At 34.1% G+C, this 17,227-nt stretch overlaps 1 protein-coding gene across 1 annotated transcript; it reads left to right on the top strand.

Annotated features, from left to right (window-relative positions):
- The first annotated feature begins 1,060 nt into the window (after window positions 1-1,060).
- Window positions 1,061-9,216, top strand: LOC107046553. The gene is made up of 2 exons (XM_015269189.1): window positions 1,061-1,183; window positions 7,324-9,216. The coding sequence occupies exon 2, from the start codon at window positions 7,365-7,367 to the stop codon at window positions 8,448-8,450; it is 1,086 nt and encodes a 361-aa protein (XP_015124675.1). The 5' UTR covers window positions 1,061-1,183; window positions 7,324-7,364; the 3' UTR covers window positions 8,451-9,216.
- Window positions 9,217-17,227: the final 8,011 nt, after the last annotated feature.

Here is a 17,227-nt window from a genome sequence, read left to right as displayed (position 1 = left end):
TTGATGAATTTATTCTGGAGCTGTCACATGGGTTCAATCAGTCTTGAACAGTGTGATTGTACTACTACTGTAGATATAAAAAACATAGGAGCGGGGAAAATGATTTGTCATTTATCGTTACATTTTTTTCGATCGTCATCTTCTCAGTGTCACTTCCAAACAATTGATTACGATTATACTCGGACGAATAATGCTCCGTTATAAGTTCAAGTATGTTTTTTAGTAGTATTCACTCCACGTTCATAAAAAAAAACNCGCAAAACGTGGGGGGGTAAAAGGCAATTCACAAGTAACCAGATGTGGAAGACGGGCCTTAAGTCTGAGATTCTTATTCATTAAACCAATTTTCTAACCTCCAAACATGCTCCGAAATGATTTAAAGGGCCCGGAGTGGGAAGTGGTGGGGGGAGTACCTCTCGGTAAGACAGACCCGATAAACATTATTTATTATCAGTTGAAAAAATGAACGGATGAATTTGGTGTTGGGCCACCTTTGACCACCACAGGATTCTACATATAAATTCATATGTTGAATTTTTCAAAAAGATGCATTCCTCCCGCTGGCTGCAGGTGAAATTTTTGATTATTTATAATTAATTGATTTTTACCACCAAAAAGCTAAAAGTGGACTACCTTTGACCACCTTCGAACCACCAAGCGATTGCAATAATCCAAATTTGCATTCCCCCCTACCCCCTGCTAGCTGTAAGTAGCTTGGATAGGACAGCACTCAACATGTCAACGGCAAGTGAAAACCCACCAAAAGTCAGTGAGACACACCTAAGAGAAAGGCGCCAAAATTTGACAATTGTATAATTCATCAATGTAAGTTCAATAATTGGATACAAATTCAATGAGAAATTACAGACTAGGCGTAGTGCACATTCAATTATGCTGAAAATTTGGGGTTTTGGGAGGAAATGTCTACTGATGTTCGTGATAAACAAAGCAATGTTCGAATTTTGGCGCCTTGCGCTCCAGTATGTCGCTGTCATTTGCGGACTGTCCTCTACGAGTGAAAACCCACCCTAGAACGGAGTTAACCTCCATGCAGTGCAAACCGACAAGAGTTGTTACCTCAAACTACGTCACAGAACTTATTGTCTTTCATCATTCCTCAGCCAGAGGAAGCAAAAGCATCCGCTATTGACGAACAGTTCATTCTGTTGTCCGTTATCTCATTGTGAGTAAAACTCTAACACCAACATTTGCACGTCTGAAGTTATTCGATCGAAAATGCTAAAGCTTCTGGTAGAGAAATTTATCCACTGATTCTATTGGGTATTAGCCGACTTGTATACTTTTTTTGATTTTTGTTTTTGCATGTGTAATTGATTAGAAAACAAATCTAGGGAATTTCTACTTCTGAGTAAACAGATCTAGACTATTTTCTATGGACCATCTATCGGCAATTTTCTGCTGAAAATCTCATGATATTTTTTGTGCGGATTTTTAATGTGAGAAGAAAATAAAAAGATACAATAACAGAAAAAAATAGGAAAATTTCTCGCTGAGGAATTTTTGGTATACTTCAACACCAACACAGCACTTCCGTGACAAAATGCACACAATGGAGTCCCTTCATTTTTTGACATCTTCAATGTTTGGATCATTTCAATTAGAATGTGAGCATCACGATGTTTGTATGCAAGGTCTTAAGGATATCCAAGTACGTTGGCAATTTTTTCTGCAGTAAAATGCTTTTCAATTTTCTTAGTTAAACTTCAGAGCTTTCATTTGAGCTCTATTTGATCCTATGTTTCCGGACATATTACAATCATTCTATTATTTAACTTTGCAACTCTAAATTTGCATCTCGATATTGAACTGTTGGAAAACATTGAAACATTTAAACAATCAAAGAAAAATTAGAAAGATTACTTTTGACAGAAGACTGATGAAATAATTAAAAAATTGCAATTTTTGAAAATTATAAGCATTTATTGTAAATAATGTACAAAGAATCAATTTTTCACTATAAAAATCATTTGTTCGGAATCGTAACAAATTTATTCGAATATTCAGAATTTTACCAGAAATCGGTTTCATGCCTAAAAAAATTAGGTTTCCGAAAGATTAAACAACTTCAATTATTTATTTATAAACAGCGACTGGTTTAAAAAATCATAATTCTGTGCAAAATGTAATTGAATGACGCTAAATATTCATATTTTTTTCAATTTTTTCTTACGCAATTTAATTGGCAAATTTGGTGATTGAAATTGAATCTATAGTTTGATCTGGACCAAACTATTAAAGATACTTGGATATCCTTGATGAAAACGTCAAATGTATTAAAAAATGAAGGGATTCCATTATGTTACATGTGAAAAACGTTAACAGAAAAAGATAGCGAATTCGCTGGACAATGTTATTGAATTTCTGTCGGCCTTTCCATTAGTTTGTGGCCAATTCGAATATGTTTTATTAAAATTTTCAATAGACCATATTCTTTAAAAGACTCAATAGAATTGGATTTTTCTGTACATCTTATTCTATTGAGGTATTTTCTGTAGAATTTTCTCTGCTCAAATTTTGTAAGTTTTTCCATTCTATTTTTCTTTTCTTTTTATCAAGAAAATCAAATAAAAAAACTTAGCAATTTTGAGGTAAAAGAATTCTAGACAAAATATTTGAATAAAATAAATTGTGTAAAAAAAATGAATTCTATTGACTTTTTCTACAGAATATTTTCTATTGAACATTTCAATAGAATCGGCCAAAAACTAATAGAAAGTTCAGTAGAAATCCCATAGAAATGTCTAGTGAATTCGTTAGGTTTTTCTATGAAATTTTTTCATACGTCTGAAGGCGACTATAAATTGTCCTCATTTACACACTTTCATATCTTTTCCTGATATTTATCACCTCTTTGTGATTATGACCATCATTTACATGTGTTCTCGTGAGTTTCTAAATGTCTCATTCTGAGCATTTAAAGCTATTGATCTATCCCCCCCCCCTCTAAAAAAAAAACAAAAATAAATTTAAAAAAGATCTCAAATGGGACAATTTCCATCGAGTTCTTGAATATTTAATCCCGCGGAGGTCAATAAGTATGTCTTTAGGGGGTTTTTCACCTCATTACAACACAACAGAATCCTGTTCTAAAATCCTATTCTAAAAAGAACATACACTTAAAGTCGATAACTATCGATATCTCGCAAGTCTGTCACGGTTATTCCTCATTGGTTCCAGTCGTCTGAGGCGGCAAATTTAATTCATGATTAATTTAATTTTGAGATTTTCAATTATGATTGTTACAATTACAGCGCGCTGTAGCGCGCGTTCGGCCTCGTCAATAGAAAAAGCCTAGTGCATTCACTAAATTCCATTGGGCTCCTATTGGAAATTTTATTCGTTTTTCGCAGATTCTATTGAAACATCGCGCAGATTTTCTGCGGGTGTTTATTAACAAAACATGGAGAATTTTGTGCTTCTTCACAAATGTTAATCACTTATTGAATGTTTGGTAAAATATGGAATTTTTCTTTTCTATGGAAATTACAATTATTTCTCTCGGTGATGAGCCTGAACTAAATTCAATTGATAACATTGCTTTTGAATTATAAACATTGAAAGAAAAATCCAAAATATCCTTTTTGCACCACCCACCCCTGGAACTTAATCTATTGAGATTAATTCTTGAAAAATTTAATTTTTAGACGATAGAAAAAGAATGCACAGAAGGAAAAAGTGTTTAGTTTACAGTCAAAATCTCTGAATTTTAGAATTTGGCCATGACAAAATTTTGTGAAAAAAAAATCCAAGAAATGAGTGAAATTTTCACTCATTTTATGAAAATTTTCCAAAAGAATTCTATTCCTCTGCAATTTTCACCTAAATCTAGTAGCATTGTACTTAAACTGAGGCATATTTTCTTAGATTTTAGAGAAATCTTGGTTTTGAATTTCAGAACGTTTGTTTGTTGAAACTTGAAACTTGAATCAAAAACATGCACTCAGAACAAACCTTATTTTTTCCAAATATTCATTTACTTGAGGGAAACCTTTATTACTTCAAAATCGTATTGCTCCAATCGAGTCATTCTGAGACAAGCCTGATTAGGTTGCAATTATGATGATCATGTTCCTCTAGAGCATGACTATATTACACATAACCTTGGATGAACTCCTTCAATAATTATTCATTTTTCCTAAATTTCTTATTTTATACAAAGAAGAATTTCGATCAATCTTTTAATGTTGATAATTATTGAGAGTTATCTCAAGGTCATAACTAACATGATCACCTTCTTGAGCAATATACTTGTCATAATTGAAACCCTATGAGGATTGTCTGGGAATGACTTAACTGGAGAAATACGGTATCAAAAAAATAAATACTTCTCCCAAGTAAATGGATAACGGGACGCAACTGCGTCCCTTGATTTGGCAAAAATAATTTTGTTTCTCAGTGTGTTGCTTCTGAATATTTTCTTGCTTGAATTGATGGCTTTTCCGTCTGCAATCAATGTACTTAAAGTATTTCACCAAACACGTGGACTCAATTGATGTTGAATTAATGTTCAATCATTCCCGGATTTTATCCCTTTGGAATGTTCATCGTTTAAGCACGCAAAGATTATTAATTAAACAATCCAATGGTTCTTTCATTTAAGAACCCAACGGTTTATGATTTAAGGCCCGGATGTACTATCTTTCAAATGTTATCTGGATTTTTTTTATCTTTCGTAATCCAAAATTGTCGATGAATGGTACATCCTATAGAAATTCCCAAAAATTATAATAGAATGATAAAAAAAATAGAAAAAATTGTGAACTTTTTCCAAGAGCGTTTTTAATTGAGATTTAGAATGAGTTGCAAAAAGTGGAAATTACAAATATCTGATTCGCTGTGGCAAATTATCTATTAGCTGTCATTTTCCATGGTGGATAACAAAACACTAACTCCTCATGGGAAGTGACAGCTAGGTATCTCAATTTTCAAAACAGTGGTATGTAGGCATCTGCCATTTTTATGTGATAAAAGTGTGATTAAAAAATTCTCCAAAATATTACAACTCTTTTCAAAGAGCCTTTTCCGTAATAAATGTCTCTGTGCAATGTGGGAAAATATTTACGAAATCAGTCTTTCCCCTGCATGATATTGGGTGACAGGTCGCCATTTGTCCCCGTAAATCAGATACATTTTTCAATTTCTTGTTATTCAACTTATTCTGAATATAAATTAAAAATGCTCTTTGAAAAAATTAAGAATTTTTTCTACTTTTTTTTGATTATTCATTCATAATTTTTCAAGACTTCTGCATGGTGCAGGACTTAATTGACAATTTCAGATGATGAAGGATGAAAAAAAAACAACGAGATATCGTTCGAAAGATAGTACACCCGGGCCTTAAACACTTCTTTTTGGTACAGAATTTTAGGGACTTTTCATTTGCAGTTAAGTTTCTTCTCATGTCAATACCTTCTAAAACCATGAGTTTCTTAAAATCAATAACTTGGTACATCTAGTATAAAAAAATCAACATCTGCAGATTCTTTTCTATAAACAAATATCTACCAAAAACGTCCAGGAGATTAGCATACTTTTTAATAGAATTGGCACAAAAACCAAGTGGATAGAATTTTTCAATAAAATTTTCATAGAATTCCAAAAGAATTGTTCCAGTAGAAATTAAATAAAATTGTTTGGAAAATCCGCTAAACTTTTCTATTAATTTTTTTTTTCGTATAGTTAAATTACCTCAACATGAGAAAATATGTTTTGAACTAATTAATCAATTAAAACTAATTCTTTCTACTAGTGTACGTATTATTTCGCATATACATTGGGAGAAAAACAGCTGAATTCTCAAACAAGTCTTACTTATGTAAAAAAAAATGTTTGTTAAAAATAATCAAAAGAAGATTTTTTTGCCAAACATGCGAAGCGTGCGCCGAGATTGAAAATTTTTATTGCAAAAATAGATTTAGTCTTTTCAAAAAAAAAAATTATTCTTTGCGCAGGCAAGAAATGTAATTTCTAGCACTACTTCTTCATTATTCGATGCTCCCATATGTATTCTGCTCCTGGCAAATGCAAGTGTTATAGTAAACGAGGGATAGTAGTTTGTTGTTTCGGCTATTCAATAATCACAGACAAAAATGAATTCTTAAGGCCCGGGTGGATTATCTTTCGAACGTTATCTCGATTGTTTCTCCATCTTCATAATGTAAGATATATCACAATTTCCATTGAATTTTACATCACGCAGGAGTCTCTAAAGACTATGATTGAACAATCAAAAAAAGTAGAAAAAACTGAACATTTGATAATTTATCATGATAACTAACGATCCGACAGCCATTGACTACTGAGACAAATGACGACCTAACAGCCATTAGATACATCAAATTATTAATTTGCAATTTCCTCCCTATTGGGTTTATTTCCCAATATTAAAAAACGCTGTTTGAAAACGTTCAGCTTTTTTCAACGTTTTTTTGATTGTACACTCGTAATCTTTGGAGACTGCAGCGCTACACGGATGAAAAACATTCAATAGAAAACCTAGCGAATTCGCTAGAAAATTCTATGGAAATTCTATAGGAAAAAGTCAATAGATTTCGAATTTCTGTTTGGAATTTTCTCTTGAAATTTTTTCTATAACAATGCTTGGGCATCAATTTTCTAAGTTTTTTCCATTCGGCTTCTGCAATGCAAAATAAAACAAAATCCAGCGGAAAAAACTTGGAAAATTTTCGTCCAATAATTGTAATAGAAAAAATTTCAATAGAAATTCGAAATTCTTTGAGTTTTTCTTATCAAATATCTAATAAAATCAGCGCAAAAAACAAATAGAATTCCAACAGGAATCCTATAGAAACCCCATAGAATTACTATAGAATTCCAATAGAATTTTCTAGCGAATTCGCTAGGTTTTTTATTGAATTTTTTCATACGTGTATATAAAACTGAATAGCAATTGGAGATCATTTCAGATTACCAAAATAAAAAAAAACCACCAAGATCACTTTCGAAAGATAATTCAGCCGGGCCTTAAATTGAATAATAACAATGATATGACAGCAATCTTGTAACTTAGGGACAAAATATTTCTTGATAAACTTCCCTCTATAAAAGATATTTTTATCCTGAAAAGGCACCGTCTTGTGTGAATGATTTGCCTCTTGAGCCAAATATTCCATTGTTGTTGAAAGCAGAGCAATTATTCAAGCGACTTTGAAATTCGAACCAAACAATGATTTTTTTGGTAATTTTCAACTAAAGATTTTGTTCGCTCGAACAGTGCTTATTTAAAGACTTGTTAATTTTTGTCTGAATACCTTAAAACTTTCCATCATTATCTCCTTTCAGAAATACAAGCACCCATAAACGTGTCGACTGCCACCTTCACAATGCCAAAACACAGTCGCGACGGTAGTGAAGATCGCGACCGTCGATCGTGGAGACACGATTCCAGATCAATGGAGAGAGAGGCAAAACGCAGTAAAAATCGTCGAAAGCGATCAAGAACCCCAGTGGCACGAGAGAAGAGTCCCTCGAGAAATCGCAGGTACCGTAGCCCTAGCATATCAACAACGTCAACATTTCGGGAGAGAAGCCAGTCCCGGGAGAGACTCCACCGACGACGAAGCAGGTCAAGAAGCAACGAACGAACCTCGAGTCGATACCTCACGAAACCTGATAAAACCTCACACAAGGATAATCATCAGCCCAACAAATCCGACATTGAGAAATTGACTGGTGCCCTTTCCAATCAGATACAGTTGAGTCCAATGATGACTGAAGGAGAGGATGATCTGAACGAAAAAATTCTTCCAGAGTTCGACCCTGAATCCAAGAGACTGAGTGTTGACGATTGGCTGAACAAAGTCAATCGTTGTGCAGAGGTTCGTCACTGGAATAACTGGCAGAAATTGTACCTGGCAACATTGAGATTGCGGGGGTGTGCTAGGGGATGGTTCGAGCAAGTATCAGTCTCTGATGCACCTTTCCTAAGTTGGCGAGAATTTTCCATGGCCATTGCTGGTAAATTTCCATTCTCAAAGACCATCAGCTTCGGTGAGACCTTGGAAGACATGCTCCAGTTCACGAGTGACTCCAGCGGAATGAGTGTCAAGTCTTATTACTACGAGAAAATCAATAGGATAAACAGATTAAATGTGGATGTGAGTGAAGAGAGGGCTTTTGAACTTGTTGTACATGGTATCAGTGACGTTGATCTAAGGATGAAGGCGAACATTTACTGCAAGGATAAGACTCTTTCAGAGCTTGATAAATTTTTTGATATTTTCTTCGGGGGCGAGGGCAGGAGGAAGAATGATCAGGTGGATCTTGAGGGAAATAAACGTAATGGGAAGAATCATTTGTCGAGGAGTTTTAGAAAGCCGGATAGGGCTAATGGGTGCTTCAATTGTGGGGAGCATGGGCATAAAAAGAGAGCTTGTCCGGGGTTGAGACGGGGTAATTCTCAGGATTGAAATTATTGAGGGGTGGGTCAAGCAATGAACTGTTGATGGTCGTGTGCTGTCACGATTCAGATGAGTCTTGATTCTGGGGACGAGAGCGGGGACAGGTGACATGAGATTTCGGAATCACTCATCGTTCTCCAGGACATTCTTCAGTTGATAGTAATTTTAAATTAAAGATTCATGACAGCAAGAATTTAAGTTGCCATGTTTTTCTGAAAATTTGCCTTATACACAGGACACGGCCCGGACTTCCGTAATAAAAATTTGAAAATCTAACTACTTACGATAATTCTGGCGGATATTTTCATCGATAAGGCTTCTAGACACTTCGAAATGAGATGTCAAATTTTTTCAAATTTTTCTGAGGCTTTACTGAAGTGTAATTTCACAAATGGGAAAAAGCGTGGCCCGGTGCTCATCGGGCGACCGATGGAGTGTTAATAGGAAATGTTCTATAGAATCTATTTTATAGAACAATCAGTAAAATTCCAACATTCCATACAGCTTTTTCTATTGAACATTTTATATAGGAATTCCTGGACATGAAATTCTCAGTTTCTCCCACTTTCTTTTTTTAGCTTTTCATGAAAAGAATCTAAGAAAAATTTAGCAAATTGGAGCCAGGGAATTTTCTATAGAAAATATCTCAACAGGATAAGTTGTATAGAAAAATCGAATTCTATGGATTTGTTTCTAAAGAGTATTATTCATTGAACATTTCTATTTTAAAAATCCGAGGATAAGCTTGGGAATTTTTTAATTGAATTGACCAAAAACTAACAGAAAGTTCAATATAAATTCAAATGAATTTCCTAACGAATTCGCTGCATTTTTCTAAGAATTTTTTTCGTACAGATTTTTTGTTGAATATCTAAAATGACTCTACAGAAAGTTGGGGAAAATGAAAATAACATTTATATTATTATTGTTTTCAGTTTCTCCAACATTCCTGGAAATTATTTTGGTTACCGAGATTAATGCTAAAAAAGAAGTGTTGTGAATTTTAATTCAAAATTTCAATCAACTCTTAATAGTCTGAAGGAAGAGGAGGGTTTGTCATATTGATTAACGCGGTTGGCGTAATACTTCAATCGTGCAGAGATTTCTCAGATGTTCTGGGATTAAAAAACGCGACCTGTTGAGCGCAGACAGAAAATAATTGATAGAACTTGGGAATAGGACGGGGAGTTTGAGATGGAATTTCGTGAAAATTTCCCCTGAATTTTGGTAATTGTGTAGTCCGTTGGCCTTTTGGTAATTTTTACCAAAATTGTAACAAAAAATGGAAAAAGATTTAGCAAAGTTTTCAATTTTTTTAGGAATACTTTTGGGATATTAAAATTTTCACCTAATAAAACAACAATTTTAAAAAAATAATGAAAGAAAAAAATTTTTTCATCTAAAATATTTCAATTTTCACCTGAGTTATTGCATTCTTTACTGAAACTCTGCTGATAATTTCTGAAGGGTCAATAGGGTAAACGATTACTCGAATTCAGAGTAACACGCATGAAAAAATTCAATAGAAAACCTAGCGAATTCACTTGAAAATTCTATTGGAATTTTATAGGAATGCTATGGGGTTTCTATAGGATTTCTATTGGAATTCTATTGAAAAATTCTATTTGTTTTTTGCGCTGATTCTATTGAATGTTCGATACGAAAAAGTCAATAGATTTCGAATTTCTGTTTCGAATTTTCTCTTGAGATTTTTTCTATAAGAATTCTTGGGCACCAATTTTCTAAGTTTTTTCCACTCGGTTTCTGTCATGTAAAATAAAACAAAATCCAGCGGAAAAACTTGGAAAACTTATGCCCAATACTTCTCACAGAAAAAATGCAAGAGAAAAATTCCAACAGAAATTCGAAATCTATTGACTTTTTCTTATCGAACATCCAATAGAATCAGCGCAAAAAACAAATAGAATTTTCCAACAGAATGCCAACAGAAATCCTATAGAAATCTAATAAAATTCCTATAGAATTTTCTAGCGAATTCGCTAAGTTTTCTATTGAATTTTTTCATGCATGAGTTTTTAAAAGATTTTTTGCTCATTGATTGCTCTCCTGTACATTTTGCAAAAAAGCAGATTTCACATATACGAGGGAATTTAGTAGGAAAACCTAACGAGTTCTCTAAACATTTCTATCGAAACTCTGTAGAAAATTTTATTCGTTTTTCGTGCTAATTTCTACTGAAACTGATGCAATTTTTCCAGTAAATATTTTTATAGAAATAGAAAAATAGAAAAATTCAATAGTTGTTGTTTTTATTTATCCTATTTATTCATTATTTTAGGATTTTTTCGATAAAAAAAATGTTGGACATCAATTTTCCATGGTTCTCTTCTTTCGTTTGTAATGAAAAACAAAAAAACGAAAGAAAAAAGTTGAAAAAATTGATATTATTACAAAAATTTCTACAGAAAAAATCTCAAGAGAATAATTCATACGGAAAAATTGAATTTTATTGACTTTTTCAAATTATTTTACAGAAATTAAATTTTTTCATGGGATTCTTATAGAGATCTCATAGAATTGCGTTCAGAAAGCGCAAGGTTTTTTTGGTAAATTATTTCGAACGTGAATAGATAGAAAAAAAGATTTCTACAATAAAAAAATTCTCGCGATAAACTTTTTCTTGATTGATTGAAAATTACATTTTTCAGACAAGAATGACACGCGTAAGATAATTCGCATCAACTTCTGTTAGAATTCCATAGCTATTTTGTTGATAATTTCTTGGAACACTATTGAAAAAGTCTTACAAATATATTAACAATTCTGTTTTTTTTTCAAATGGAAACATTTTATTAAAAAAAAATATATTAGATGTTGATGTCCATGCACAATCTATTCTGCAGTTATTTTTTATATAAATGCGTGGAATAATTTCCAAAATAACTTATTCACGTTTTTTGCAATAAATGATCAAATATGAAAATAATACTCTAGTGTTATAATGCAAATAAGTTCTAACAAGTCTCCACCGCAAAAACAAAAAAAAAAGTTTGTGGAAAGAAAGTTTCTAATTGAACACATTTTTCTATCCTAAAAATGTGTTCTTTAATGCACATTTTGGCTTTTGCCAAAATTCGTCAAAGAATTTCTCTAGAGTATTTCATTTTTTTTCACGCAAAATTGTAAAATCAGTCATTTGGGATTTCTTATTGCGAATTATCGAGGAGAAAAATGCACAATTATGAAAAAAATATGACTGAGTTTAAGGGGAGATGATAAAGGGAGGGAGAGAGGGTTAAAATGGACATTTAACTTTTTTCTTCAAGTTCATAACTCACGAATAAATTTGTCAACTGAACTTCACGCGTGAAAACAATTCATAGACAAATCTAATGAATTCGATAGGCAATTCTATAGAATTTTGATTAAAGTTCTATTGAAACTTCTACTAGCTTTGGTCAATTATAGCGAAAAATTTCACAGCTTTTCTGCACGTTTTTTCCACTCAATTTTTTTCTCCTGCCATAATAAAAATCAAACAAAAAACAAGAAACTCAGAAACTTAGAAAATTCAAGCCGAGGCAATTTTATAGAAAATATCCCAATAAAATACGTTGTACAGAAAAATAGAATTTTATTGACCTTTTCTATAGAATATTTCTATGGCGCATTTTAATAGAATCGGCCAAAAAATATCAGAAAATTTACGATAAATTCCGTAGCATCGTCTAGGGAATTCGCTAGGTTTTTCTATTAAATTTTTCATACGTGAGAGGATAAAAATTCTACTTTCTATGGAAAAAATGATCCCATTTCATGATCAATTCAATGGATCATTAACATTTTACAAAATAGGTGAGTGCCCAGTCTGCCCCAATTGCACATAGTACTAGAAGGTCCAGTCTCTAGTACATACGCCCTGTTGATTTCAACTTTTTTAACTGAATTAGGAGATAGTTTTACGAGCGGCTGATTCCGTAATATCGGAAGGAGTAAGTCCGACTTGGAATGAAAAAGACGTGAGTAAGAGTTGGAACTTTCCGCATTTCAATATTTCACGTCGAAACATTTGCACAAACACGAGGGCATAAGTGTGAAAATTTGTCATTCTCATTGCATATGTGGATAATTACGCCTTTTTGATAAGGAATTTTCTCATGTTATCTGGATTGATTCAATTGGGAAACATTTCCAGCAGTTACGCCCTTTTTATCCTACGGCGACAATATCATCCGAGATAAAAACCACTTTGTCATTTATACAAAATAAAACTATTATTTTTCATAATGAATAATCTACTAATTACTTTCCCACATATCATATTACGTATAAAAAAAACAGCTATTAAATTTTTAGTAGAACTCTGCAAGAATTTTATTCGATTTCTAATGAAATTTATACAACTTTCTCGTGCATTTTTTAAATGAATATTTATCGAACAGGCAATGAAAATAAGATTGTTCAATACAAATTATTCTCTTGAGATTATTTCTATTTAGAAATTTTGGGCGTAAAATTTTCAGAATTTTTCTGTTGTATTTCTTTTAGTCTATACGCTATACCACCTTTCAGTGGACATGAAAAGGGCGGCAGGATTTGATGATCGGATTTTGTTTTCGGGGGTGGAGAATCCGAATTTCTTGGTGTTTTTGCGATCTCAGTGGACAATTGTTAGTTGTAAACAATTTTACCTCAATTTTTGATGAAAAAATGATTTTTCATGCAAACCATGAAACATACAGAAAAATGTTTCCAATGAAAGTTGTTCGTCTTTTTCATACGAACAAAACGCTTTTTGATTTATCGAAATCGTCCCAGTGGTTCGCGCGTTATCCATTAATTAGTGGGCGTTCTTAATGGACAAATAATTGTTTATGAAAATGATAAGAGACATCGGAAAACGTTTCGAATAACAGTTGCTCGTCTTTTCCATACGAACAAAATAGGTTTTGATTTATGGAAATCGGCCCAGTAGTTCGCGCGCTATCCGCTAATTAATGGGCATTCTTAATGAACAAATGATTTTTCATGAAAACGATAAGAGACATCGGAAAACGTTTCGAATAAAAGTTGTTCATCTTTTTCATACGAACAAAACGGTTTTTGATTTATCGGAATCGACCCAGTGATTCGCGCGCCGTCCGCTAATTAGTTGACGTTTTTAATGAATAAACGACTTTTTATGAAAACGATCAGAGATGCAAGAAAAGGTTTCGAATGGAAGTTGTTCATCTTAGGTTTACGGAATGGTTTACGAATGGCCTTTCATTTATCAAAATCGGCCCGGTGGTTCGCACGATATCCGCTAATTAGAGCGCGGGAGGAGACTGACAACGCTGAATACTGAGCCAAATAATAGCACGTGAATGAATACTGAATAGTTCTACGTATTTTCTGAAATGAAAGAGATTTAAACATTTAAAGAAGACCGGGGCAAAATGAGACTGGGAAATACATGCAAAACGCAATCTCATTTAGCCCCGGTCTCCCCTATTTACTGTCCATGATGTCAAAGCTTTATATTTCATCATTTGTTCATTAAGAATGCCCATTAATTAGCGGATAGCGCGCGAACCACTGGGCCGATTTCGATGAATCAAAAGCTGTTTTGTTCGTATGGAAATGACGAACAACTTTTATTCGAAACGTTTTCCGATGTCTCTTATCATTTTCATAAAAAATCATTTGTTCATTAAGAACGCCCACTAATTAGCGGATAGTGCGCGAACCACTCGGCCGATTTCGATGAATCAAAAGCTGTTTTGTTTGTATTGAAAAGACGAACAACTTTCATGTGAAACATTTTTCTGTATGTTTCATGGTTTGCATGAAAAATCATTTTTTCATCAAAAATTGAGGTAAAATTGCTCATCACTAACAATTGCCCACTGGGATCGCAAACACACCAAGAAATTCGGATTCTCCACCCCCGAAAAGATAAATTCCGATCATCAAATCCTGCCGCCCTTTTCATGTCCACAGAAAGGTGGTATAGCGTATAGACTATTTGCTCATTACCTAGTCCAAGAAAAAAACTTCATGCTAAAAAATTCTTTATCGAAAAATGTTCAAAAATTTCCATTATTTTCAACAGAAATTCACGCTAATGACAAATAGAATTTACACAAAATTCTGATAAAACTCGAACAGAATTCTTATTAAGCTGAAACTAGCGAAAGATTCGATTCAGGTGAATCTAGGGGTGTAAAAATATTTCCAAGTCATGTGCAAATTTGGTTACACTTGGAGAAAGCTTGCTCATATGCTTAAATAATTTTTAAAGTTTTAGCTTCATTTTGATGGAAATTCAATAGATTTTCTATCTAATCTTGACATTTCTTAACGCCGACACAGAATTTTCCCACTGATATGCCCAGTAGAGTCCTTTCATTTTTTGTCCTGAAGAGTATCCTTTCAGGCATCCTTCAAATTGGCATCCTTTTGGAGAACCTGGGGAAAATCCTAGTACGTGTTCTCCAAAGTCTCCTGGGGAGAATCCTCTGGAAGAATCTGGAGAAAATCCATCTAAGCGTCCTTCAAAATTTCCTGTAAGAAAACCCTGGCAAAAAACCTGAAGAGAATTCTTCCAGGCATCTTACAAAGCTTTCTGGGGAAAACTTCGGTGAAGAATCTGAAGGAAATACTTCTACGTATTCTCTAAAGTTTCCTGAGGAGAATCCTCTTGGAGAATCTGGGGAGAATCCTGTGTATCCTCTAAATTTTCCTGAGGAAAACCGTGATGAAGGACATGAAGAATATTCAGACGTTCTCTGAAGTTTCTTGGGAAGAATCTTTTTCAAGGTATCCGATTAATTCACCCCACAAATTCATCTCGAACAATTTCATCCCAAAACAAATTCATTCCACGACAGTTTCATCCCATTTTTTTATTATTACTGTTTGGATAAAGAATACGCTTGGCTAAAGCGCGTGACTTATCGGATTAATTTCCAAGTTTTTTTTACTGATTTTGTAAACTGATGCTATGGTCTATTACTTGTGGCCTATCTGGCGAATGTTAGTTGAGATAGATAAGAATGATTTGATCGTTTTTTTGCAATGTTTCCTGTTAATCCGTTGATCGGTTGTGTAAACAATACGAGAAGGGACTCGTGAAGTATCTGATTGATTTTGATGTTGTGTTTAGTGCCTTTTTCTGTGAAAATAAAGTTAATATTTTTCTCTCCCTGAATTATTGTTGAAACCGTGAAAAATTCCATTGGAAGTTGATGTTTGGGATGAAATTGTCGTGGGATTTATTTGTTTTGGGATGAATTATCCGGGATGAATTGGTTTGGGATGAGTAGTCCGGGATGAATTTACCTAGAACCCTTTTTCAAGAACCCGTGGAAAATCCTTCTGGAGAATCTGAAGAGGATGTTGTCATATCCTTCAAGTTTTCCCGGGAAGAAACCTTCCGGAGAAGCTGGAAGGGGTTGTTCTACGTATCCTCCAAAGTTCCGTGATGAAAATGCTCCTGGACAACCTGAAGAGAAGATAAATTGGTCACCATCGCGCTCACCGTGCGACTAATCAAGGGTTAATGTCCAATTCAAATCGTTTCCATCATCTCCAATAGGACTCTCTCCCAGGAAACTTTGAAAATGCCGACAAAGTCTTCTTTCAGGTTCTCTAAGACTATTTCGCCCACGAAACTTTGAAAGATGCCTGGGAGAATACTCTTCAAGTTATTCATTAGGGGTTTTCATATAAACTTTGAAATAAACTTTGAAAGATGTTTGACAGGATGCGCTTCACATTTCTCACCAGGGTTTTCTCTCAGGACATTTTAAGGAATTTCTGGAAAGATTCTTTCCAGGTTCTTCAAGAGGATTCTTCCCAGAAGACTTTGAATTGCGTAGAATGCGTAGATGGATTTTTTCTAGATTCTCCAGAAGGATATTCCTCAGGGTATTCCCCATGATGTTTTCCAGGATATTGTCAGGCGATTTCCCAAGATATTTTTCAGAGAATTCATTAGGAAATTTCCACGGATATTTCCCAGTATATCCACAGGGGAATTTCCAGGATATTCTCAGCTACAATACCCCAAAACCTTCAAAATTATCAGATATTTCTCGAATGTTTTGTTACATAGCAACGAGAGGGATCAGTTTTGCAGATTAAAATCCCGAGCGCGCAGCGCAAAAGTGATCCCGATCGTTGATATGCAGGAAAACTTGAGGGAAATATTCGATGAATTTTGAAGGTCGAGGGGTATTCAGAGAACTATTTCTTCAATTCTGATTTTGGCCGATCAGGGTGCAGTGTTCGGGGTTATGGGACACATTTCACCAAAATGTGAGGAATATCTGTCAAATTCGTAGGAAACAATTGACAAGCTACAGGGAAATTATCAGTCTGATAATTTCCCTGCACCCGGGGAAATTATCAGTGTGAAACGCGTCACGTGACCCAGAATACTGCTCTCTGAGTGGTCAAAATCAGAATTGAGGAAATTGTCCAGGAAATTTCCTGGGAAAATTCCTGAAAAATATCCTGGAATATTTTTCAGGCAATATCCTGGAAAGTATCCTGAGGAATGTCCTTGAATATCCTTCAGATTCTTCAGCAGAGTTTTCTCCTAGGAAACTTTGAAGGATACGTAGGAGAATTTTCTTCAAGTTCTCCAAAACGATTCTCCCCGGAAAATTTTGAAGGATGCCTGAGAGTATGGAGTTCGAATTCTCCAAAAGAGTTCTTTTCAGGAAACTGAAAAATGCTCGGAATGATTCTCTTCAGCGTTCATATCGCCCCATTTATAATGTGAAGAGACTGTAATGTAATTTTCCGATGAGGGGGGGGGGGGGTTTTTTTTTTTTTTT

This window comes from Diachasma alloeum, unplaced genomic scaffold, assembly GCF_001412515.2.
Source record: "Diachasma alloeum isolate Michigan unplaced genomic scaffold, Dall2.0 Dall_scaffold_01497, whole genome shotgun sequence".
NCBI lineage: Eukaryota > Metazoa > Arthropoda > Insecta > Hymenoptera > Braconidae > Diachasma > Diachasma alloeum.
This window is presented reverse-complemented; position numbering and strand designations above follow the sequence as displayed.